Below are 27302 nucleotides of genomic sequence, written 5' to 3' on the forward strand. Positions count from 1 at the left end.
GTTATATATAGATATTATAATTTTGTTATAGTTTTGGTTCATTTCTAACACTTTCAAGTGATGTTCATTTTTTTTTTCTTGCTAAATATTATTGTTAGGTGAATATGAAATTGTTAACGAGTCCATGTTGGTTATGGTAGAAAGGCATAATGCGGTATGAAATCTTGGTTTTGGTGAGGTGGTGACACAAATGCTTAAAAGCTACCTTAGGACCACCAACATTTGTCACCACAATATTATGAATTTGGCCAGTATGATGATTTTGGCACATAATCAAATAATTAGGATGATCGTTGATTTTTATTTTTATTTTTATTTTTTTGTGGAAAAATCATAAGCCATTGAAAATTTCCCTTTTAGTTATCACCAATTCAACTAAGTAAATTGATGCATCTTTTCAAGAATGATGAAACTAAGATTATCGGTTGTTCCCATCATCTAACCACATCTACAATAATAATAATAATAATAATATAGTAGTAGTAGTAGTAGTAGGGTGAGATAAAATGATAGTGACTCAATGACCATACTTATGACATAGTTGTACATCAACCTAGGCCATCAATTATTAACCAACTACATATGGAGCATAATCTAAAAATTACACCAAAAAGATCGTAGCAACCATCTGATTTTTTTCTCTTAGAATTTAGACTATTGAGTATTCTACTTTTGACATCGACTTCATAACCATCAATAAGATGGATGGGATTGTTTAATCAGTGAGAATTTAGACATATTCTTCATCCATAATGTGAACCACAACTGGATAGTTTGAATGATCGCACATCAATGCCACATTTGAAGACAATGACCCCACCGCGGGATCAATTATAAAAAATAAAAAATAAAAAATAAAAAATAAAAAATAAAAAACTATCATAGAAAAACTGTTGTTATTATTATTATTATTGATGATGATGTTGTTGTTGTTATAACAACACTTTCATCTCCATTATCATAATTATTTAAACTATCGGTAGATTCCACTAATGTAATAATTACCAAAACATTCAACGCCCCTGCTTTGAAATTGTGATGGTGCTTTGGCCTCTTCTCTCTTGAAACATAAATAATATGTGGCAACCCATCTGGATCATTGTCTTTGTTTTCCCATATCACCTGTAAAATTTATAACACAAATATAAACACCAATTATGCAAAATGAATTATACGATATGTTTCATAACTTTGTCAAGTAGATGATTTCAATTCTGACAAGCGAGCCCTTGGTTCAATGCTCCATAATTTATTTGTTGAGTCCCACCATGGATGAAGATTGCTAATAGAATATCCTTGTAGAAAATATTAAGACCCTTTTCATGCAGACATCAACTATTTTTGTACTTCTATTCCTAATTCTCTATATATAGCCCACAAATTGAAATATTAAGATTTTTCCAATGACATAGATTTTTAAGAAAAATCCATTCAAGTAGAACATAATAAGCCAATGTTCTTGATTGTCGCATCACAGATTTTTAAGAAAAATCCATTCAAGTAGAACATAATAAGCCAATGGTCTTGATTGTCGCATCACAATTTGAATAGTTGGAATTGAAAATTGGTGCATTCCATGCAAGATTAGGGGTGCAAATTGGCTGGGTAGACCTAATGCGTCATTGGACTTGACCAACAATCATTAGATCTAAGTCTAAAATTTACATCCATGGGTGGACATGGGGTCCAAAAATTCAACTCAAACTATTAATTGGGCTAAGTATGGGTCCTCTCATAATCAATTTGACTCTGCCCTAAATTTTAAATGAGTCCGATTTAGATCAAACTAAAATGAAGCTGAATCATACCTAGACCCTTGTGAAGACCAAGTAGTTAATTAAGCACATGAATTTTTTTTTTTCTTTGTTTTCTTTTGGGTTAGGCTATAGCAATAGTTTACCACATTTTTTCCTAAAAGGTCATTACCCAACCACCACTTTTGACAATTTGAACCATGCAAATCGTAGGCCCCATTGTCGATGTAGAATATACTAAAAGCCACACTAATTTAACAACACTGGGTATTTGATTTTACCTATTGAATATGAACCGCTAGCCATTTTATTTGTTGTCATCAAAATTGCTTGTCAACACTAATTGATGGTATGGAATATTATTTATGTAAAAACCCAATTGTAATTTCTATACTTGACCCATACCTGACCTAAACCTAACCAATGTGATAAATGGATCGGGTTCTAGGTCAAGAAGGCCCAAACCCAACCCATTACATTATGGTTTGACTATTTTTGAGTTTGATCTGACCTAGATCCAAACATAAATTACAATGGGTTGTATTTTAGGTCCAAAATTTTGACCCAAATCTTGAATGGGCTAGGTCTAGGCCTTGTCGATTCGATATAATACATTTCAACTCACAAAATATAAAGAAAACATTATATATTTCATATTTTAAATGAAACATTCTTATAAAAACTTGCTACAAAATCATGCAACCAATACCTTTACTATACTTGCATGATTTCCACGTTCAATTTCATAGAAATCCATGAAATCATTGTTTAGATTGCATGGGATGGATTTTTGAGCTGCCTCTGAAATTTTTTGGCTTAGTTCTTCATAATCATCCTGCATACAAAGATGAAAAGACATTTTAAAACCAATTTCAAGTGTTATTAAGACAATGGTTGTAGTTGAGTTGCTTACCATAACATATGTCCAAATAGTAACATTAGATTACATCATGTTATTGTGGGTTGTGCACCATGGACATGGATTGGACCAAATGAATAATCTACATCAATGAATATCAATTGCCAGCATGTCCATTGAACATCAAAGAACAAGCCTAGTAATTGTCAACAAAATCCCAAGGAGAAGTTTCCTGAGACCCGAGAATTCTAATGGGAGATGTGAATCTTTCAAACCATGGATATATTTTTTAGATTTTTAGGATTGCTCAAAGATAATGATGCCAATAGGGTCTTTCCTTATATGAGGGAGTGCAAAAAAAATTTAATATAAAGATGAAGATTTTGTAAGAAAGAAAAATAGAGAGTGGCATATTTACTTAAATTTAAAAAAAAAAAAACCTGGGGGAAGGTAGGAGAAATTGAGCCTAAGAATATTATTTCTGGCTTCTCAAATAAGAGGCCTACTGTTCATCTTCCTCTTTAAGGTTTGAAGTTTTACACGTTCTAGCAATGGCATCACAATACAGAAAAATTTACCACAGCATGATAGTTGTCTATATGACTGCAAAGACCCTAGATGAAAACAAATTGTTTTAATTTGAAGAGCCAAAGAAGAAAAATGTCAAGGGCGATTGGATGGTTGTGTTATCAATAAAAATCAAAGATCAGTCTAAATATTCCTCATCAAAATCATTATAACTATCAATACTAAGAATTAAAATGGGAGCTGGTGGGTTTTTCAGGTTTTCTTGGGTTAATTAATGATTGCTAACCCCCTTAGCCACCAATCCACCATCCCAACTATCATATCTTCAACACTAACATGGTGAAATGATCCTCAAAATTTTAGAAACACTAATCCTCCTCTAATATTATGTTAATTATCTTCAAAATTATTTTTGAAAATAAATATTATTGATAGTATTACTAACACAGGAAAAAACTAATTATGGGCTTGATTAACAAGTTACTATAGAAATTAATTTAGATCTCCTCCACAAGTAGCTTGAACATGGGCCTCATGGCCATTGATCCAACATTTGTGTGCAACTTCTTACACCAAACCACTGACAACCCAACCTATATTTTTGATGTTGTGCTTGGATCTAGTAAAACTTAATACACAACATGCGCTTATGTGTGTTTTAGTGTCTCACTGCATCTAAGTAAATTTAAGTGTTGTCGAAGTATGCTCAAGTGCATCTTCTACTTAGACGAATTTACATGCACTTACAAACTATATTAATTCGATGCACTTACTTGCAATTAAATGCAGTTACACCCACTTACATGCCCTTTGGTGCACTTTTGTACATTAAAATTGGCACTTATGCACCAAGGTTTGCATTTCATCCAAACTCACTTTTTATAGTACCATAACAAGTAGTTGTACCATTTGCTACAAAACCAAATAAGGTCACTATTTATGGGTTGGATGTGAATACTAACTCTTACTGCACATACACACATACATACCTATACATATGCATACAAACATATAAGTATACGAATGTATACAATATGAGATACATGTGTTTGGACAAGATTTGACGGCACTAAATTAACGGCATAGAAGTAGCCACGTGGCAAGCACGATATCTTCACAACGTGTGCTGAATATACGGAAGACAACTCATTGATGAGCAAATCCTCGAAGAGTTATGGTGTTGATATAATTCATGGATAAGGGCGAGTAACTGACACACCCCCGAAATTCGGAACTCGAGTACGGTGACTCTAATCTTGAGTTCCAGGTTGTAAACTAAGTTTTATACATTCGTACATTCATATTAATATTTAAATCATCATCATTACCATTCGAATCATTATTCAAACATATCAAACCATAATTAAACATCTAACTGTGGTAATTCAAATTCATAAAACTAAATCCTAATGTTTACTATGTCTACCTGTCACTCCATTCCTCAATTATATATCTATTAAATAGCTTTTGTAAAATAAAAATAAAAATGTATAATCACTAAATTCAAAAGAAAATAGCTGCTAGTTTTGACTTATATCTTATGATATTTGAACTGATCGATTTATTTCAATACTTCGCCCCGTTTAACGGATATAAATATGATGGACAATTAGATGATGGGTTAAAATTAAAGTAATTAGATGGTTAGGACCTTAATCATGTATACATATTATTATATAGTCAGTTTTATTAATGGATAAGTACAAAGGTGGTTTTTGAAGTATCCAATGTAAGCCTATCCACCGTTAGATTCTCATGTGACTTGTACACATGTGTGGGATTTTTAAATCAGATGTATTCAGATGTGTTCAAGTGGATATGAAGATCTTGTAGTCGATTTAGTATGATCGGGTGGCCCAAAAGCGAAGTGGACGCTCAAATATCTTTATCTAGTGATGATTAGTTGTTTAGACGATTGATTTGATAAAGAATCAAGAATGCTAGGATTTATAAGGGTCTAAAGTTCACGATAGTGTACATGTATTTCTAAGGAAAAATCTGTGCTAAATTAGATACACAGGAAAGTACTCATGTACCTACTTGTGCACGGAAATCTTTAGGATATTACAGTAACCGCTAGGGTTATGTTAACATCAGGGCACATTCGAGAGTCCGTTATCATTATAAGGGTGCATTCGACAAAGGCAAGCAATGATCGAATTGAGGTAACTGTTACTTTACAGATGATGATATGTGATTTTGTCACATGAGTAGCAATTATTCTCACGACATCTAGGAGCCTATAAATAGCAGAGAAGAATTCAAAGAAAGGATCACATCATTAATTCTAAACCCAACCATAAACAATCAATCTAGTACAATGCTACTTATCTAGTCCTTCGGAACACTTATTATTCACATTTCTCTTTTGTAGTCGAACCCTTAGCTTCTAAGAGTAACTCAATTTGTCCCCGCTTCAAGCCGGACTGACTTAATCGTAGCTAGTAGCTATAATTCCTTTCTATCTGTGCCTGCATGCCAGATCTAAAGGAAAACTATAGTCATAGGAATCATCCACTTATGCTCATACGTTGGGTCAATAGTAACTTGTAACTTCAGCATTGCCCATTCCTCACTCATCAGCATGCTGCTTAGTCAAGCACCTTGTTGCTCTCAACCAGGTCAGTGATCCCATTTTAGTGTTAAGTCTCAATTTTTTGCCTCCATTTTCACTTTTTGTTTAATCATACAATTGTTGCACCTTTGAAAGTTGTTGGTTTTCAAGGCAAAAAAAAAAAACTTATTAGAGGAAAACCCCTAACATCTATAAATTTTTCGATTAGCGCAATGACATTTGACCGAATAGATGGTTGGTCTCCATATCATTCGACCAAGCAGTGCTCTATCTTGAAGCCAGGGGTCGGTGGCATTCGGTTTGAGTTGGACCACAAATTGGTTCTGGTATGCCCGCAAATATCTCACTTGTACCATGTGGCCAAATTTCAGACTAATAACATGTCTTTATTATAAAGGAAGAGCCATATAAAATAGAGGTCTCAAGTCTTCTTTATTGTAAAAGACTATAGGTGGTGTTTGAATCACAAGTTACTTTACATGAGCTACATATGCCTCAAGTAGCTTATCTTAGTTTCTATTATTCAACAAATAAGTGTGTTTGGTAAAAAACATACTTATCAACTAAAAAGTAAAAAAATCTATTTGGTTTCTAATATCACATAAGTACTTATTCCTCAAGTTTTCTTCATCCACCCTTAATATCCACCATCCATTAATGTGGGCCCAACATTTGATTTGGACCATTCATTATTTTGGGCCCAACTTGACCATGTTTTCAATGTGAACCGTCCATCGTGTGGGGCCTACCTTCAATGTGGACCATCCACCTTGCGGAGCCCACCTTCGATGTGGGCTATCCATTATATGGGGCCCACCTTGGATGTGGGTTGTCCATCAAGCGAGCCCACCTTTAATGTAAACCATCCATCATGGAGGGCCCAACTCAAAGTGGGTTGTCCATTAAGTCAACTTGCCTTGGATGTGGATCATTCATCATTAGGGGCCAACCTTCGATATGAACTATCCTTATGTGGAGCCCACCTTTAACATCCATTGCCCATCATGTGGAGCCCACCTTTGATGTGGACCGTCCAGCATATGTAGCCCATCTATAACGTGGGACATTCATCATTAGGACCTTTAATGTGGACCATCCATTATGTGGAGGCCACCTTTGATGCGGTGTAAACACTCTACCTTGGGCTGACAACCTAATCAAGTTAGATGGAATCCCCAATCCAAACCCTAAACCCTATGAACCAACCCTAAACCTAGTCAACTCAGTAAAAACATAACCTTACAAGAAACCTAGTCAAGACCGGACGACTCACTGAGTAATCTCGTCGAGTCAACCCACCGAGTCAACTCATTTGACCAACTCATGTAGTCAGCCTACCTAGTCAACTTACCTTGTCAAACCAAGCCCAAGGTCCAACTTAGTTCAAGCCTACATTCAAAGCCCAATCGAGATAAGAAAGTAACCCCATTTGGTCAGAGCCCCCCACACGTGCAAGAGAGCTCACCTGCCAAAAGCATGAAAGCCCAAAGGGCCGCTTGCCATATGGTAACTCTCTAGTTTTGGCAGATAGCCCCATCTGTGTGCTCTATGTCCTTTTACAAGCCTCATACGTATGACAATGTGGATTAACTCAAATACTCCCTTTCCAAAATTACAACTTATGTTATCTATTCAACCCATGAGATCTTGCCGCATGGAAATCTTAAATCAGCCATTCAAACCCTTTTTAACCTCAAGCTTGCAACAAGTAAATAAAAATTAGGTTGGGAGGCTATAAATTGCCACTTTTCCTTCATATTTCAAGCATCCCTCACTCCTTTAGAAATCCCTTGAGCCCTTAGCCTAGTCATTCCATCCCTCCACTAATGAGAAAGAGCCATATGAAATAATTCAACCTAGGTTAAGCTTAACCCAACCTAATCTATAGCCTCTTGAGACATTAAGATCTCTATCCAACTCACTCAATCTAATCCTTGAGATACTACTGTCCATCCAGCCACCCAATCTTCAATCAACTTCATCAAATCTTAGCATTAGCATTGTGCAACACTTATTTCCTTTTGAACCGCCTTTTTCATCAAATTTACCATTTCTGCATTACATTGCATCTTACACTCAGTCAGTATAAATGTATGCTCCATATCTTACTGACTTAATCGGATCCCACCCACTAGAAATTTTCACTGACAGGTTATTTCCTTTGGCAAGTGGAGGGGTTAGGGTAAATTTATCTAGCTCAAACCTAAGCATGTCATAAGCTTTGTATTCAACACAACATTCCACATACCTTGCGTTGTTTATGCACGAGGACCAATCCATAACCCTCAAGAATAGTCAGATCTTTTGAAGTAGAGACTGTACGATAGTATAGGTAGACCGGGTGCCTAACACCTTCCCTCACTGTAATCGTGGTCCCTTACCTTGAATCTCTTATCACAAACCAACGAATCATCTGAGGGTTGAGAATCTACAGATCCTCTCTCCTAGCATTTTTATAGGGTCTAGCCGACAGTAGAAACGAAGTAACTGGCTAGTGTTGACTCCGATCAAATGTAATACTCTTTTAATAGCATTTGTGAAGCCCTTGGAAAAAGCACCCATGGAAGCACGAGTCGATTCCACCCCCAAGATTCAACATCCACATGTAGATTGTCCATTATGTTGGCCATCCATCATGTGGGCCCCACCATTAAAATAAAATTTCCATCATATGGGGCCTACCTTCGATGTCCACCACCCATCATGTGGGGCCTACCTTTGATGTGGATCCCCAATTGTGTGGGCCTCACCTTTGATGTGGGTCGTCCATCATGCAGGGCTCACCTTGGATGTGGGCCATTCATCATTAGGGGGCTGACCTTTGATGTGGATCGTCCATTATATGAGGCCCACCTTGATATGGGTCATTGATCATGTGGGGCCCACCTTCAATGTTATTGTTCGTTATGCGGGGCCACCTTCAATATCCACCACTCCTCATGTGAAGCCCACCTTGGATGTGGATCATCCATCATGTGGGCCCCACCTTAAATATGGGTTGTCTATCATGCTGGGCTACTTTGGATGTGGGTCATTCATCATTAGGGGCCTACCTTTGATATGGACAATCCATTATATGGGCTCACCTTGATCTGGGTTAGCCATAATGTGGGGCCCATCTTTAATATAGACCATCCATTGTATGGGCCCCACCTTTGATGTGGACCATCCATCATATGGATAGAGAAATTAAAAATTGAAAAGATAGAGGACTAGGAGGTTGCCTCAACTCACGGTGCCACCTCAGCCTGAGGAGGAGGCATTCGGAGACCAAACTCAGGGGGGATAGGCCTTAAAGGACCAGACTTAGCGGGCTCAGCAGATGATAGAGACCTGGAGTTAGAAACACCATCCACTGACCCCTCCCAAAAGTGATCAGAGATGGTAGGTACCCCGGAATCCTCCCTAGAAAACATTAGGGAGAATAAAAAAAGAGAGGAGGAATGGAGAGGAAGAAAGACACACAAGAAGAAGAACACTCTGGCACAAGGACTCTTAGGGGGTGTTTAGTGCATGATATTGGGAAGGATTAGGAGGGATAGGATTCAAAAAATGTAATTATTACATATGACAGGGATTGTCCCCTATTACCATGGGATAAGCCTAATTCCATGTTATGTTTGTAATACGGTGGGATTCACTCTTTGGTTTGTTGTACATTGAATAGATATACCCACCATCATTTGAAACTATTGAAAATAACACGTGTTATATCCAAACCGTTTATCTATTTTGTAACCTCGTTTTATGGCATGACCCTAAAAATGAGGCAGATCCAAAACTTATGTGGCCCCAAAGAAGTTTTCAATAGTAGGTGTTCAATCCCCGCTGCTTTCTATGGTGGGGTTCACTTGAGCTTTAGATCTACCTGATTTTTTAGCCCATGCTCTAAAACGATCTTGAAAAATGGGTGGATGGTGTAGATATAGGCCACACATCATGGTGGGACCTACACAACTTGCTAACATTGAGTGGAAATAGCACGGGACCAAATGCAATTCCATCTACTCTAATTCCAAGTTTTTCCATTCTTCCCAAACATTGAGTGGAATTGGCATGGGACCAAATGCAATTCCATCCCACCTAATCCCATCTAATACCATGCGCCAAACGCCCCCTTAAGGAATAGAGGAAGTAGAAGACTGGGAAAGCAAGGTTGAAGCACTAGCAAGTTGGCGAGCTCAAATTTCTTGAAAAAATTAATGAAAAAAAGAAGAAGAAGAAGAAGAAGAAGAGAGAGGACGCGGATTAGATACTGACAAGGTCAGTAGCCAAATCGCTACTGAAGTGACGTCACCAAGCTCAATGAACCCTACCATGATGCATATGTTGTATCCATACCGTCCATCCATTTGGAGAGAGCATTTTATGGCATTAGAAAAATAATGAGATATATCTAAAGTTCAAGTGGACCCACCATAGAAAACCGTGGGAGAAGTAACACCGACCGTTGAAACATTTATAGGGCCTACCATGATGGATTTTTGAAATCCAACCTATTCATAAGTTAACATAGAGATAGATGAAGTGAAAAAAAAAAAAAAAAATCATCTTGATCGGAAACTTCTGTGGCCCCTAAGAAGTTTTGAACAGTGGATGTCATTGTCCCAATTGTTTTCTATGGTGGGGTCCACTTGAACTTTAGATCTATCTCATTATTTTTCTAATGCCATAAAATGATCTGTCCAAATGGATGGATGGTATGGATACAACACATGCATCATGGTAGGGTTCAATGAGCTTGGTGACGTCACTTCAGTAGCGAGTTGGCTACTGACCTTGTCAGTATCTAATCCATGTCCGCCTCATGGAATTTATAGGATTCTCCGGTGCCACAATTATTTCTTATTTCTGTACAGTACTGCGTGTCAACATGAGATTCGGGGTGACTTTTAAACTGATGCGCCCCTCCATACGGCAACATAGGGTTCACCTAAGCAAAAGCCCGATTGCCTGGTTGAAACTTTCACCCTCTCTGACAACTTTCAGATTATCTGCCCTCATCTCCTATTGCTCTTAACGTTTAGGGCGTGTTTGGCTGGCTGAATTAGACGGGATTAGGAGGGATGGGATCGTTTTTAAGGTAATGATGATCATGTCAGTGGATGGGTTGAAGTTCCATGGTATTGCTATATCCCAGGACTGAAAGTGATAGGCTGTTTGGGCGGGTTGGAAAATCCAGGGATTATATGTGTGAAGGTGTTTGGATGTTACATGGGATTGGACTAATCCACTGGGGCAAAACTGCCATGCACGTTTGGATATTTGGATGAGGGATCCAGGATTGTTTCCAAATTAGAAGCATTTGCTCATGGTACGCTGGACGGACGCAGATTGCCTCCTACCCACGCCCAGTTTGGAATTCCGTCCAGGCAGGGATCTGTGGGGCCACCGTGATGAAATTTTTTTATCCACGCCTTTCATAGTTGTTGCTCAAATTCTTATAAGATATGATGCAAAAAACAAAGCAGGTCCAAAGCTTTTGTGGCCCCACAGAGGTTTCAATGGTGGGCGTTCAATCCCCACTGTTTCCTGTCATGTGGCCCACCTGAGTTATGGATCTGCCTCTTTTTTGGACTCCTAGCCCATTTTGAGCTTGCAAAACTGATGGACAGAGTGGATTTCTCACGGAGATTGCAGTGGGCCCCACATAGCTACTGCTAGCAGGAACTTCCTGTTGGTGGGGCACACGCAAGTCACGTCCGCAAGCGAATGCAGACGAGAGAGAACAAAAATGGCCAGAACATATCAAAAGGAGGAGAAAATCAATGACCGTCACTATGCAATCCACATTCAAAAGCAAAAAAATAAAAAATAAATAAATACAAAAGAAATATATATTTTTTTTTTTTAAAAAAAAAGGAAAACAAAATGCAGCGAGCGAATGCAAGCAGAGGAGCTTACACAGATAAGCAACCCTAGGATTAATCGATTCGATTTCATTGGCTACACGAAGAATCGGAGCAATCTCCACAAGCGACGATGGCACGACTTCACTGTTGAAGATTGAAGAATCCCCCAACGCGCCAGCAGTCTGCGTCCTCTGCAGCCGCCTCTGCGGCATCTGTTCCGAACCAAGGAGGGATTTCGCAATCCCTCCGTATCCTCAATATCCGGCGACGAATCCAAGGAGGGATTTCGCAATCCCTCCATATCCTCCTCAGGTCCGGACGATGGAACTGGACTGACTGAAATCCATCGCCGTCCAAGCAGGCATCAAATGGGGTCAGGAGGGATTTTACAATTCTATCCCTCCAAATTCCGCGGGCCAAACACGCCCGTTTAAAAGGCTGATCTTAACGGAAACGGATTGGCTACTCCCCCTGACACCAGCCAATGGCTGGTGGTCGGTGCTCCGTGGGACCCACCATGATGTATGTGATTCATCCATGCCGTCCATCTATTTTAACAGATCATTTTACTATTTGAAAACAAAAATGAACTATATTCCAATCTTAAGTGGACGACATTACAGGAAACAGTGTTGAATGAGCGTTCACCTTTAAAAACATTTTCGGGCCATAAAAGTTTTGGATCAAGCTGATTTTTGTTTTTTCGCTTCATCGGGGGCTGTATGACCTAATCAACAAATTGGATGTCAAATAAACAGTACAGTGGGCCTTAGGAGGATTTTAATAATGAATGTCCAATCAATATTGTTTTCATGTGGTGTGGTCCACCTCAGATTTATACACCCTCATTTTTGGGATCAAGCCATAAAATGATCTGTAAAAATGGATGAACGGAAAGGATGAAACACATACATCATAGTGGGGTCCACAGAGCACCGACCACCAGCCACGGGGCTGGTGTCAGGGGGAGTAGCCAATCCGTTCCCGATCTTAACCGTCGCGGATTGCGTTCTACCCCCGAACGGGCAGTTCTGTGAATAGGCCCACTGTGATGTATCTGTACATCCAAGCCGTTCATCCCTTTTCTCAGATCATTTTAAGCATTGGATACAAAAATGAGGCAGATCCAACGCTCAAGTGGACCACACCAAATAATATGCTTGGTTGCATTAAATGCAAGAATCATCTGTGCTGTAGTACATTTGAGGGTTAGATCTGCCTCATTTTTGCGCTTGATCTGAGAAAAGGAATGGGCGGCTTGGATGCACAGATACATCACGGTGGGCCCGCCATGGCCCGTTCGGGGCTAGAGACGGGCGGGGGTAGGACGCAATCCACGTCCGATCTTATCTACCTCTCTAGACACGTACACGAAAGTTATGTCTTATATGCGTTTCTATGTAGCTGTACGCAGATATATACAGGGAAGTGACGTTAGCAACATATCACACTCCACTCACACGCAAATGTATTTGGTTACCTTCATTTTCCGCCATTCGTTCAAAAAATCCGATGAATCTCCTGCGAGTATTTGAGGTTCCTTTGAGAAATACATGAAAGGAGCTCTCACTCCAACACTGTATTTCTTACAAAATGGAACCCATAACTTGGCAAACTTGGAAGCTTCGATCAAAGCATAGAAGGTGATGATCGACCCACCATCATCCGAAACATAGCAAGCCAGCTTGTTAGCAGGATAATCAACCGCCAGCAATGAAATCACAGTATTCATGGTTTTGATGGGTGGCTCGAGCGAGCTGTCCGCAGTCGTTACAAACATGTCCAAAGCAGGAACTTCTTCGAACCTACAAAGAAAGCAAGCAAAAAGAAACTGAAATAGAACATGTAAAGGAAGCTCCCGTTGCTAATTCATCCTTTTATGATTTTTTTTTTTTTGTTAGTACCTCTTTAAGAAGCGGTCTGGGTATGTTTTGTAATCGACAGAGTTCCATCTGGTGCTCGTGTTCAAGATCCAGATGAAGGTAAAACAGGTCTCGCAAAGTAATGCGAGTTGCCAAACGAAGCTATGACTGCAAAGGTTAAGGAGGCGATATAGGAGGAGAGAGATGAGGAGGAATAAGATGAGAAGATCGGCAACTCGCCTTATAATATTATTACGAGGGATTTTCTCTTGGAGAGGAAGAGAGATGGGGTTAGCCATAATGGATGGATTTGTGAGCCTTTGTGTGTCCTTTATATAAAGGTTATGTTAGTGTGACGAATTCTAGAAATATTTACGACGCTGCTGAGTCATCTTTCCTGGTTAGTTTGTTAAACGTGGGAAAACGACTTAAAAGTGTATTAAATGCTTGGATGCACATTGGTAGCAGTCTACCAGAGGTAGGCCTACTGGACGTGTGGGCTGCCAGATGAGCCAAACGACTAGGGAAACGGATTGGCTACTCCGCCTGCCACCGGCCCCATGGCTGCTGGTCAGTGCTATGTGGGCGCCCCACTATGATGTATGTGTTTCATCCATTCCGTTCATCCATTTTTACAGATTATTTTAGACTTCTATACCAAAAATAGGAGAGATATAAATCTCAAGTGGACCACACCACAGGAAAACAATGGTGATTGGATATCCACCATTAAAATTTTCCTAAGGCCCACTGTACTGTTTATTTGACATCCAATCTTTTGATTAGGTCATAAAGGACCAGATGAGGGAAAAACCAAAGATCATTGGCTGGTGAGGGGGGAAGTTGCCCATCTGTTTCATAAATAGGAAGCGGATTGGCTGGTGTACCTCACACCAGCTATATTGCTGCTTTAGGTACGTGTCGTGCCAAGACAAGCACTGATGCTCGCTCCTGGAGCTCGCGGTTCAAAGGAGATTAAAGTTACATAGTCCTACGGTGATGTATTTATTATATCTATACTGTTTATATATTTTTAGAGATCATTTTAAACTATTTTCCAAGTCATGTCTAAAGATCATCTGGATCATACTATAAATAGCAGCAGAGATAATGACTTTCACCGTTAAAAAAATTTGTAGGGCCTACCATAATGTTTATTTGACATCCAACCTACTCATAAGGTCACAAATATCCGAATGAAGAGGAAAAACAAATTTTATATTGATTTAAAACTTCCTGCGACCTTAAAAAAGGTTTTTTTGAAGTGTGATCCACTTGATGGTCACCAAACTTGCTACCGACAATAGAGAAATTGACCACCGTAGGCAAAACCTTTTACCCAGCGGTTTTTATGAAGGAAGACAAACTTAAGTTACCAAGTTAGACTAGCACGTGCGGAAAGCGACTTTGAGGATGAAACTACCCCTCCTTTTTACTGAAGTTGCTTTTCCTCTCCCTTTAACAGAAAACACATGCGCTTTTTCTCAGTACACATCCCTACGTTCCATTGCAACGAAAAACCGACGCACGGCCGTTTTACTTATCATTTTCCTTACTAAAATTCTAACTTTATCATCTCCGCATTATCATTCTACATTTGGCAATTTCTATCTTGGTGAGTGTTACGTAGAATCCTTCAAAGTGGTTGCACCTCCGATCTTCGGAAAGGTACAAATTAATCCCTCATTTGAAAGCATTCGTCCTCAACTTGCATTGAGCGAGGCTACGGTTGCTGGAGGTACAGATATTAAAAAAAAAAAAAAAAAAACCCTAGTGTGGTTTATAGATTCTTTCCTTTGTATTATTGAACAACGATTAACTAAGTACATGTGGAAATTCATCTTGTAATTCAGCAAAGGTGCTTAGTCAAACTTAGCCATTGCACACTTTAATTTGAAGAAAGAACTCACGGAAATTGAGACTAGCGGAAGTCAACGACAATTGATCGACTACTCATCGAATTTTATGTGAAGTTCGGTGAATTTCATGTCAGGCTCTTACAATTTCATTTGTTAGGCTTAGTCAATTTTATGCGTTGATCGTTCAAATTCATGTGAAACTTGTTTAATTCCATTTTAGGGCTCACTCAATTTCATTTTAGAGTCGCTCAATTTCATGTTTGCCCAGCTCAATTTAATGCTATGCTAGCTCAATTCAATGTTTGCCCAGCTCAATTTCATGGTAGGCTCGCTCAATTCAATGTTTGCCCAACTCAATTTCATGCTAGGCTCGCTCAATTCAATGTTCGCCTAACTCAATTTCATGGTAGAATTGCTCAAGTTAATGTTTTCCCAACTCGATCTCATGCTAGGCTCGCTCAATTTAATGTTTGTATTGATAAATTTTATGTTTGTCTCAATGAATTTCATTCTTGTCTCACTCAATTTCATGTTTGTGTTGCTCAATTTCTAGTTTGCCACGCTCACTTTTCAGTTTGCCATGCTCAATTTCAGCTTTCCTTGATCAAATGTAAGTTTGCCTCGCTCAATATATACTTTACCTCGCTCAATTTTCCCTCTTCCCTTACTGAATTTCTTGTTTGCCTCGTACAAAATCTAGGTTGTGTCGCTAAATTTCCAGGCTTCCTTTGCTCAATTATTTATTTTGTGTCGCTCAAATTCGAACTTCCCTCGATCGATTTCATTTTTCCCTCGTTCAATTTGTAGTTTGCCTCACCCAATTTCTAGCCTGTCTCGCTGAACTTTCGCTTTTCCTTCATTGAATATCTAGTTTGCCTCGTTCAATTTATAGGTTGCCTCGTTGAATTTCTAGTTTGCCTCGTTCAATTTATAGGTTGTGTCGCTGAATTTTCATGTTTGCCTTAATCATTTCCATGTTTGCCGCGCTTAATTCTAGTTGAGGTTTATTCCATTTTATCCGAACCTCGCTCAAATTTATCAAGTGCTTGATATTTAGTATTAATGTATATGATGTAATGCTTAAATTCTTATTACTCTAATTCTAATTAACCATGTGTAGAGAATTTAGCCTTGTATCCTCTTATGGTACATTTGTGATTGCTTAAATATAGGTATATTTCTAGTAGATATGACATGAACCGTCAAATTACATTTTATTTTGTCTTATACACCATACAATGTGGAATATTTGTTGAATGTTGAATGAACTTTTAAATATTCCAAATTGCTTAACCATACTTGAGATTGATATGACACATTTGTGGGCCGTCATTTGAGCTTAGAGGAATTATAAGAATCCATCTTAAATTCATGTGTTGATGTTTAATATAATGATTTGATAATATGTACAATTTAAAGAGCAATCTGGACAAAATTTAAGGGATGTACGTGGGTACCATGATGCCATGATGCATAACATCCACCCATGACATATGAGCTTTACCGGGTGCTCAATGTAAGCCACATGCTGCTCCAGTTACTAGAATAGCTAATTGAACCTATATAGAATTTCCTCAGAAGAAGTAAAATTGCGAACCTAGGGACGTAAAAGTTTAGGACCTTAGGAAATTTCAAATTTAGTTGTTTGAACATAGAAATGAAACTTAGGTTCCCTTAAAATCATTAGAATAGCCCTTGAAACTTGGTTGGAATCACTTTGGAATTATGACATTTGAGAAGATAGAGACTCAATATTTTAAATTCTCTAGGAGATTGACTGCATAACCATGAAACCTAGGAACAAAACATAGGTCCCCATTAAAAACTTTTAGAATGATTGTTTGAACTTAGAACTAAACTTAGGAATTATGGGAGAACAAACAATCTGTTATGATGTATATTAGACTAAACAAGAACATTCCTTGAACTTGACCTCCAATGAACTTTTTAGTAACTTAGGATTTGAATTTTACCATAATTTTCCTTTGTTGAAATGACATTGCGAAGACACTCAGTAGATAGTAGGTGAAATGAGTTTAGGCATTGTAAGCAGTTCCTTACCCATTACATTGTACATTAGATCAAATTTAAGCACTCCCTACACTTAAAACCCACACTAGGAGTTAACAATGAAAATTCACTATGAAATCTCATTAGTTAGAGATGATATTTCTCATAACTTTTAGCAATTAGCACTAACTAGAAGCGAATGTATAAAGGTTTGAGAAAAAAATTCCAGCACTAAATGGAGCATATTGAGATTAGGATTTTGTATTTCGAATCCTCAAATACATCTCGTTGATCAGAAACAACATCTCTCGCGTGCTTTAACAATTAGAAATAATTAATAGTGAAATTTTAGGTGAAATTTCAACCCTAGACTCTACTTGTTGAGACTATCTTTGAAAATATATGTAAGTTTAACATATTTTGAACCCAAATCCTCATGTAGAAATGTTAGGTTTGTATATTTTTTTTGAAAGTGTACTAGGCCATCATAGAATTGTCCCTTGTTAAAATAGAAGACTATATGGATATCCCATGATAAATAGCATCACTGAATTTAACAAGCACCACATGAAATCATTCTTATCTCTGAATTTGTAATCCATATAAGCTCTTCTTGTTTATTTAAAAAAAATTAACACATTGTTTACATTTTATTTCCTTAAGTTATGTATCATCGTCATCTATTATGGAACATGAGTACTCGCTCCTCTATTATTTAATCGAGTTTTGTCTTATGGCAAGCTTCCATTGCTTAATGATTCACTAATATAATGTCATTGTATCGGTTTTTAGATAATGTCTACTACGAGAATCATCTGCTATTATGGCGGGAAGATTGAATATGAGAACAAGCGATACTCGTACACTGGTGGGGATTCGAAAACTTTTTCACTACGTGTCGAGACTACGTACGAGGAGCTTCTATCTAGAATTTACAGGATTATTAAGAGTCAACCAACAGATTGTGATATTAGGATGAAAGTAATGTATTCTTGCACAAATGAATCAATCCCTCCAACTGTAATCGCAGATGACGATGACGTGCGAGAGTTCCTGGCAACACAGTTGGAGCATTCGGATAAATTCATTCCCTTAGTCATCGAGACAACGCAACACATTAATTGGAAAACACACATAGATAACTTGCCTGAGGAGCATGGCGTGGAATTTGAATACAGGGCATCTCCATTATAAGTGGTAGTGAGCAATGATCAACTGCCCGAGCCGCCTCAAACATCAAACTTTGTGAGTAGCCAAGTCAGCTGGGCACATGACCTTAACCTCACTTATGAGTATATGGCACTGCCTTTAGCAACAACAGCAGATCTGCCATCATCATCCACCACCCGAGCTGTATGCGTAAGCGACACTTAGCTTTCAGACCTTGCTAAAAGCGGAAACTTCATCACTCGTCAAGTTCCCGTGCCATTTGATGATGCTGCATTCACCAATGCAGCACTGCTAGAATATACAGATTCGTTGGGTGAACCGATCGATATAGCTGTTGGACAAACATTTAAGGACAAGAGTCGATGCCAGTATGTTCTAAGCCAATTTGCAATTCGTAATAAATTCCAGTATAAGGTACTGTACTCAAATTCTAGCAGATTTAGCGTGGTGTGCTTTGAAGATAAATGTAACTGGAGGGTTGACGCAAGTCAGTTGAATGATACCGGGATATTCAAGATACGGAATTATACGTCAGAACACACGTGCGGCATGTCGTGGATGAAGAGTGATCACCGGCAAGCAAGCAGTAAGTTAGCGTGTGATCTGGTTGTTAGCCGCATTGAGCAACGGTTAGGTTTGAGGCCACTTGATATTATCTTCGTTGTGCAAGAGAAATATAATATTCTTATCAGTTATAGGAAGGCATGGAAAGCTAAGGAGCTTGCAATTAAACAGGTGATGGGGTCTTACGAAGACTCTTACAATCAACTCCCCCTGTATCTTGAAAATGAGCGGGACAAACTGAAAAATGAGCGGGACAAACGGGAAAATGAGCGGGACAAACTGGAAAATGAGCAGGGGAAACATGAAATCAGCGGGGCAAACTAGAAAATCATTATGCCCACTATTTCCTATGGTATGATCCACTTGATATTTTGATATGCTTCAATTTGGGGCTCAACCCCTTAATTAGATAGAAACACAGATCGACGGTGTTGATATACTACATGAAACGGATTGACTACTCCCCCTACCACCAGCTAATGGCTGGTGTTTGGTGCTCTGTGGGCCCCATCATGATGTATGTGTTTCAACCATGCTGTTCGTCTTTTTTTATATATCGTTTTATGATATTATACAAAAAAATGTGGTATATCCTGATCTCAATTGGACCACATTATAGGAAACAATGTTTAATGAACATCGACCATTAAAAACCTTTTGGTGGCCATAAAAGTATTGGATCAAGCTGATCTTTGTTTTTAGCCTTCATCTGGGTCTTTATGATGTAATAAACAGATTGGATTTTAGATAAACAGTACAGTTGGCCTCAGGAGGATTTAAATGATGGATATCCAATCACTATTGTTTTCCTGTATTGTGGTACATCTAAGATTTATATCCCTCATATTTTTAGGAAAAAGCCCTGAAATGACAATAGGGAAGGATGAAGATTTCCTACTAAGCAGTTTCAGCAACATAGCCATTGCAATGTTGTCTATGTAATGAAGGACTTGGTCCCATGGCTGGCTAGTGGTAGACTCAGGACATGATTTAAGGTCTAATTTGAGGCCCACATATCCAATCAAATTCTATTGATTAGAATTGGTCCCACATATCCAGAACTGGTAGCCTTATTGTTGGGTTTATGCAAAAAACCATAGAGTATGGGAGGGTTTCATACAACCGTACACATATCTAAGCCCATGCGGTTGTACATAGAAGAAGTAGCTAAGTGGGTTTTTGGAATCATTAAGTTGGGACCTCTTATTAAATTTTCTTTCCTTCATGATGGATGGATTAAGTCGAGTTCGACTCGTGTCGAGGTGGGCCAAGCTCGGCTTGACTCGTCCATGCTGAGTCAAGTCGAGTTCGAGTCGAGTCGAGTTGCAATACACCATGGTCGAACTCGGCTTGAACTCAACTTTACTCGCCTCGAGTTGGCCTTTCAATCCGAGCTGTCTTAGGTTTGATGTTAATTTTGTAGGAGTTGTATATTGTTGTGAATGATGTCTTTACTTCACAGTCATTACCATGCATTTCACGGTCAATTAGGGCGATTTTGTATCTTTTCACGGTAATTTCCATGCATTGTTCAGGTCTGTTCATGACTCTGGAGGTGGATGGCCCGCTCAATTTCCAGTTTGTCCCGCTCAATTTCCTGTTTGGCCCGCTCATTTTCCAGTTTGTCCTGCTCAAATTCTAGTTAGGCCCGCTCAATTTCCAGTTAGGTCCGCTCAATTTCCAGTTTGGCCCGCTCAATTTCCAGTTTAGCTGGCTGAAATTCTAGTTTGGCCCGTTCAATTTCCAATTTGTCCCGCTCATTTCTATGTTTGCCCGCTCAATTTCCAGTTTGTCCCACTCAAATTCCAGTTTATCCCGCTCAATTTCCAGTTTGTCCCGCTCATTTTCCAGTTTGTCCCGCTCAATTTCCAGTTTGGCTCGCTCAATTTCCAGTTTGTCCCACTCAAATTTCAGTTTGTCCCGCTCAATTTCTAGTTTGTCCCGCCCAACTTTCAGCCATAAAATCCTATATGATACGTCAAGTAACTAATTTTGGTTTAGAAGATATTCTTGTTATATGGTTAAAGAAAGAAATGGAAAAAAAAGAGATAAAATTTTGTTTATATGCTTATATATACATATTGATTATAACTATGTGTACGTGGAATAAAATTCTCCATGTCAAAAAAATGGATACGTATAAAATTCTCCATGTCAAAAAAATGGATTAATCGCGGATCTTGGGATTCCACCGCAAGTCGCTGTGACGATCGGAGATCAATCGCGGATTCGGCGATTCCACCCCAACTCACTGTGAGGTTCGCCGATCTATGGCTATGGTTTATAACCGTAGCTATAACCATACCCTGATTTTTTTTTCGTTTCTTTTAGATGGAGAATTTTATTCTACCTATATTTTCTCTTAACACATATTTATAAAAAGTTAATCCCACATGTGACTAGCAGGCAATTTCCTACATTTAAAAATATTATAATCATTCATTCATTTAATTACCACCTGCATAATTATATATACATTCAATGACAATCATTCATTCAATAATGAATCAATTACAATCCTTCATTCAGACTAAAACTTACAATTATCATCATTCGTTTAATAATGAATCAATTACAATCCTTCATTCAATCAATTACAATTACAATTACAATACTGATGAAAATACAAATCTTGGTGAGTCTGTGTGCACTCGCATATGGCCAGGTGCATCCTTCATCCACCCTAGATTGAAAATGGATGCAAGTATCAGTAGTCCACTTGCACATCCGACAACTATACCGATAACTTCTATCGTGTGTCTTCTGTAATTTTTCAAGGGCGAACCACCGTTAGAAGACTCTACAACATAAAAACAGAGAATCAGTCAATTGAAAAAGGATGAAAACTAAATGCAAGGAAAACATAGAATTCCTCTTATGTAAACTGAATTAATGCTCCAAAAAGCGTTCCCACAAACAAATTTTTCAAAAGGACATTCATCCAAACATGCTATGAAATAAATTTCCAGACTAAAAATTTGTTTTCGCTTGGCCTGGCCCTGGCTCATTGACAGTCCTACATGTGACAAGCAGGCATTAAATGAATGTGCGTATTTGAATGCAAAGACCTTTTGGTAATGAATTTGTCTTTTAAAAAAACATTCAATTTATCTGGAGGCTGAATTACTCTCATCAAACCAGTGTTTTCTAATTGCCATGTTTACTTAATGTCATTATTACATTGTTGGGTGCCATGAAGAGGCAGGAAGCCTCCAGAGATATTTTCAAGCCACAACAGCTAAAAAAGGCTAGGATCTTCCAGAGTCTGAGATTTCAGCAAAGATGATATGACCTCAGCAAGCAAGAAATGTGCCACTTGTGTAGAGAAATAGAATAATCATTCAATCACCTATATCTTGTTTGTAGAATGCCTAGGGATATGGAACTTCTTCAAACGCTTTTTAATTTGTTGGGTTCTCCAAAAAAGTGGCCTTGGTCATAGGTGGGAGGATGAAATTGTTGTTTAATCAAGTAGGGCGAATTTTGAGGATGCTTTCATTTGACATAATCTGGTGGATCTAGAAGGAAAGGAATAAGAAATACTTTGAAAATAGAGTATCATTAGAAGTGAGTGAGAGACATGATCAAGAATTTTTTTATCAGTTGGTTGAAATTAGTGAAAATGGGTTTTGTGTCACTTTGGCATCTGTATGGAAAGAGCTTGAACAGCGACAACACAGACAAAAAAATTTAGTTGGTGTTATGAGAAGTGACTAGGGAGAAACAATATGGTGTTTCAGACCGGTGAGACTCGAACAAGGCAGGTGAGTCTCATTTATTTTCTAGGCTGGTTATAGTGGAAAGAGATGTAGAAAATGCAGATCAAATTTCGTTGTTAGCAAAACTAAAAAAGTTGGCATAAGGTATGTGCTGATATTTTTATAATGTTTCGAGGGAAGCTAGTGTGGTCACTGACACACCAACAAAGGAATGCATGTTACCTTTACCTTGATATTGCATTTCGAGTCCCTTAGTTTTCATTGACAGAAGCTGTGTCAATTACAGGAAAATAAACAATAAAAGAAAAAGAAACGGTTGGTTAAAAAAGAAAAAGAAAAAGGTAGTTCTTGGGCTCATTCATGCACATCTCAAACATTGTTCTCGCCCACAAATGTCAATATTGGGCTGTGTCATTGGCTGTTACAACTTAAAACATACAAGATTTAATTTATTTAACTTTCTGTAATCCAGCCAGATTGAACGGGATCCCACAACATTAATAAAGATGATTTCAGAGCCCAAATGAGAGTGAAATGGTAAATTAGTCACTATAGAGAGAGATTTGTGATCAGTCATTTCTTCAAGTTTGCATTTTGAAATGGCTTGCTAGTTCTACCAGGAGATAGATACATGTAGAGCCAACTCCCAGATTGCCCGCTGATTTGCATGACCATTCCTTCAAAACTGAGAATTGCCTTTGAAAACTACCAAACCTCACCAAGAGTATATGACCACGACGCAACCAGCAGTTTAGATAAACCAGATGCAACTGATAACTATTATAGTTTCATTCTTACAACCTAGATCACACAATGTTCCTAATATCGAAGCTCCATTCCAAATAAAATCTTTGAAACAATCAGTGTAATGACAAAAAGAATGAACAAAATTTATAATAGAAGCAAAGGAAATAAGCACTACCAAATGATAGAGCAAAGGTTAGTGCATTATCAAACTAATTCAGTCTATAAGATTCTTCTCCTCCTCATATATACTAGCCTGAAAAAAGAAAACAAGCCCACAAACATGAATGAATTTGTCTAATGACTTGAACTCATTTAACCTAGAGAGCATCCAAGAACCAAGTCCCACAAGTACATATCAAGTTCAATATTGTGCTAAAAGTGAAATTGATCAATTTCTGGACAAAACTAATAGGAAACAAAAAAAAAAATGGGAGATTTAATATTGTTGCAGCATTTTCTTAATGGTCTATATGCAGCTAGCACATCCGTAGCTGGCTCAGATCAATAGCCTAGCTCACCAAACCATGGACTGCTTTTGCAACTTTTTACTGACCAACTGTTTTCTTAACTGATGGGTTGCAAACAAACGATTAAGAAAAAGCTGAAACAAAAATCAAAATTTGATAGAAAAAAGACAAAGATTGGACCTATTTACAATAGTCACTTGCCCATCAGTTGGGTCAGCTTAGCATCAAATTCCTTCTCCAATTCCACCTCTTCTTCCAAATACCTCCACTTCAGCTCAGTCTTCTCATCTTCATGCAATCGTATCAGCTTCTCTCTCTCTCTCTCTCTCTCTCTCTCTCTCTCTCTCTCTCTCTCTGCTTCAAACTCTTTTATCTGATTTGACTGGCTATCAATGAATTGAGCAATCTCCTCAAGCCTACTTTAAGGACTGTTTGGATTTGTGGATTTTTTATTTTTTATTTTTGAAGAAAATGGAGGTTATAAAGCCTTGGGTCAATGTGAAAGAGAAACTCAGAGCAATTTAATAAACAAAGCACACCAAATTGGAAACAGTGTTGAATGAGCGTCGACCATTAAAAACTTTTTGGGGGTCCACTGTGATGTTTGTGAGAAATCCTCCCCAGCTAAGTTCATTCATAGGGTCACAAAGACCTGGATGAGGAAGAAAAATAAATTTCATAATGATCCAAATCTTCTATAACCCCTAAAAGAGTTTCAATGGTAGACGTTCAATTCCCCATTGCCTTATACAGTGTGGTCTACCTGATAGTTAGATCTATCTTATTTTTCATCTCAAGCCTTAATATGAGCTCGTCAAATAGATGGACGGTTTGGATATAACACAGACCTCATTATAGGACCCACAAAAGGCGGTGGGGATTACAACAGCAAAAAAGAAAAAAAAAAGAATGGAAAAAAAATGAAAGAGGAAAGAACTTATGGCTACGGTTTTCTATGACTACGGATTATAACCGTAGCTATAGACCAGCGATCCATCGCAGCTCCCACGATTCCACCGCAAGTCGCTGTCCCGAACGGCGATCAATCGTAGATTCGGCGATTCCACCCCCGATCTATGGCTACAGATTATAACCGTAGCTATAACCGTATCCGTATCCTTTTTTTTTTACATGGGGAATTTTATTCTACCTACATTTTTCTCTAACACATTTATATAAATATGTATATATAAGCATATAAAACCAAAAATTATCGCTTTTTTCATTTCTTTCTTTATTCATATAGTAAGAATATCTTATAAACCAAAATTAGTTACTTGAGGTACCATATATGATTTTATGGCTAAAAGTTGGGCGGGCTCAAACCGACCAACCTGTGACCGACGTAACATTGGGTTGGGCTTGAGCAGGATGTATTGAGTTTAGTCTTAAGGTTGGGCCATACAAACACCAACCCGATAAAACTTAGGCTGGGCTCGAGTTGGGGTCTCGGGTTGCCTGACCCAACACGAACCTGATTAATATATAAGTTCCTTATAAATTTATTATAATTGAGTGCAGATCATTTGTGTTGAAGGCAAAGGAAATTCCAATGCCTCCCCTCAAGCTAACAAGATATGCCGGATTTCCCTCTCCCATATAAATTGCTTGATACAAAATACGACTTGTAATGGAGCAGTTGTCCTATATTTTAGCTTGTTTGTTTAGGAAAAAATGCATGAAAATGATGGTGAAGTGAAGGGAATTGACCGTGAAATGAAACAGAATCACCGGAATTGAACATGATATGCATGGAAATGACCGTGGAGTGGAGCGAATTGACAGTGAAACGTGTGGAAATGACCGTGAAGTGAAGGGAGTTGACCATGAAATGCATGGAAATGACGGTGAATCAACACGGAATCGCCGGGAATGACCGTGAAATGCATGGAAATGACTGTGAAGTAAAGCAAATTGATCGAAAATTGAGAGGACAAAATGAAAATTGAGCAGGACAAACTAGAAATTGAGGGGGCCAAACTGGAAATTGAGCGGGACAAACTAGAAATTGAGCGGACCAAACTGGACATTGAGCGGGCCAAATTGGAAATTGAGCGGGCCAGAGCGGGCCAAACTCGAAATTGAGCGGGACAAACTAGAAATTGAGCGGGACAAACTGAAATTTGAGCAGGCCAAACTGGAAAATGAATGGGACAAACTAGAAATTGAGCGGGCCAAACTGAAAATTGAGCGGGACAAACTAGAAATTGAGCGGGACAAACTAAAAATTGAGCAGCCCAAACTGAAAATTGAGCGGGACAAACTGGAAAATGAGCGGGCCAAACTGGAAATTGAGTGGGATAAACTGGAAATTGAGCGGGACAAACTGAAAATTGAGCGGGCAAACATGGAAATGAGCGGGACAAACTAGAATTTTAGCGGGCCAAACTGGAAATTGAGCGGGCAAACATGGAAATGAACAAGACAAACTAGAATTTCAGTGGGCCAAACTGGAAATTAAGGAGGCAAACATGAAAATGAGCAGGACAAACTGAAAATTGAGCGGGATAAACTAGAAATTGAGCAGGACAAACTAGAAATTGAGAGGGCCAAACTGGAAATTGAGCGGGACAAACTGAAAATACTGTAGGACAGTACAAAGATCATTTCATTATCCACCAAAATTACATAGCATGCTATACATCCACCCATGTACTTCCGGCAAATATGCAGCAAATTTCCAAGTATGTGCATTTCAATCTGAGTTCCTTCTCTAATCACGATGGCCTTGGGAGAGTTGATCCGAGGGATGGGTTGATTGCAAAAGGGTCGATTAAAACTATATTGGGTTATCTTCCTGGCTGGCATAATGATTTCAAAACCAGCAAGATAACCCAATATAGTTTTAATCGACCCTTTTGCAGTCAACCCATCCCTCGGATCAACCCTCCCAAGGCCATCGTGATTAGAGAAGGAACTCAGACTGAAATGCACAGACATGAAAATTTGTTGTCACTCCAAGATTACTGTAAACCTCATACAATGTATATAACATGAAATGGTACATGAGCGGGACAACAATGTACAAAGTATATTCAACAATGAAATTAATACTCCGTATAATACAACATCTTTCCAAAAATCCTCCCATGCCCTGGACAAATATCATCTACGGACTAGAGACAAGCAATCATATGCTATTGACTTCCTCCAATCGGCAGTGAATTTTTGCATGTCTGTTCCCGCTAAAGTGAGACCGCTACACAAAATGTCAATGAATTTCATTACGAATATGCCGCAGTCATAACCATTGTGCTGCTTCGGTGCAGATTCATCCACTCTAACGGACCAATTCTTCCCTTCAAGGGCAGTGCTGTCTCTAGTGGCATGGAAGAG

The 27302-nt window shown here is 38.5% G+C and overlaps 1 protein-coding gene across 4 annotated transcripts in view; it reads right to left on the minus strand.

Moving 5' to 3' along the window:
- The window catches only part of LOC131235646 (cellulose synthase-like protein H1), a 36201-nt gene extending 22425 nt beyond the window's left edge, over nucleotides 1–13776 (minus strand). For 2 of the 4 annotated variants that reach the window (XM_058232916.1, XM_058232913.1), the window contains exons 1-4: nucleotides 13473–13776; nucleotides 13049–13373; nucleotides 2464–2589; nucleotides 1006–1122 (exon numbers count right to left, since the gene is read on the minus strand). In XM_058232916.1, the coding sequence (XP_058088899.1) occupies nucleotides 1006–1122; nucleotides 2464–2589; nucleotides 13049–13373; nucleotides 13473–13729 (825 nt within the window). In that variant the 5' untranslated portion in view covers nucleotides 13730–13776. The remainder of the gene's footprint in view (nucleotides 1–1005; nucleotides 1123–2463; nucleotides 2590–13048; nucleotides 13374–13472) is intronic. The other 2 variants (XM_058232914.1, XM_058232915.1) reach the window with 2 other exon arrangements.
- Nucleotides 13777–27302: the final 13526 nt, after the last annotated feature.

This window comes from Magnolia sinica, chromosome 19 (genome assembly GCF_029962835.1).
Source record: "Magnolia sinica isolate HGM2019 chromosome 19, MsV1, whole genome shotgun sequence".
NCBI classification, from domain to species: Eukaryota; Viridiplantae; Streptophyta; class Magnoliopsida; order Magnoliales; family Magnoliaceae; genus Magnolia; species Magnolia sinica.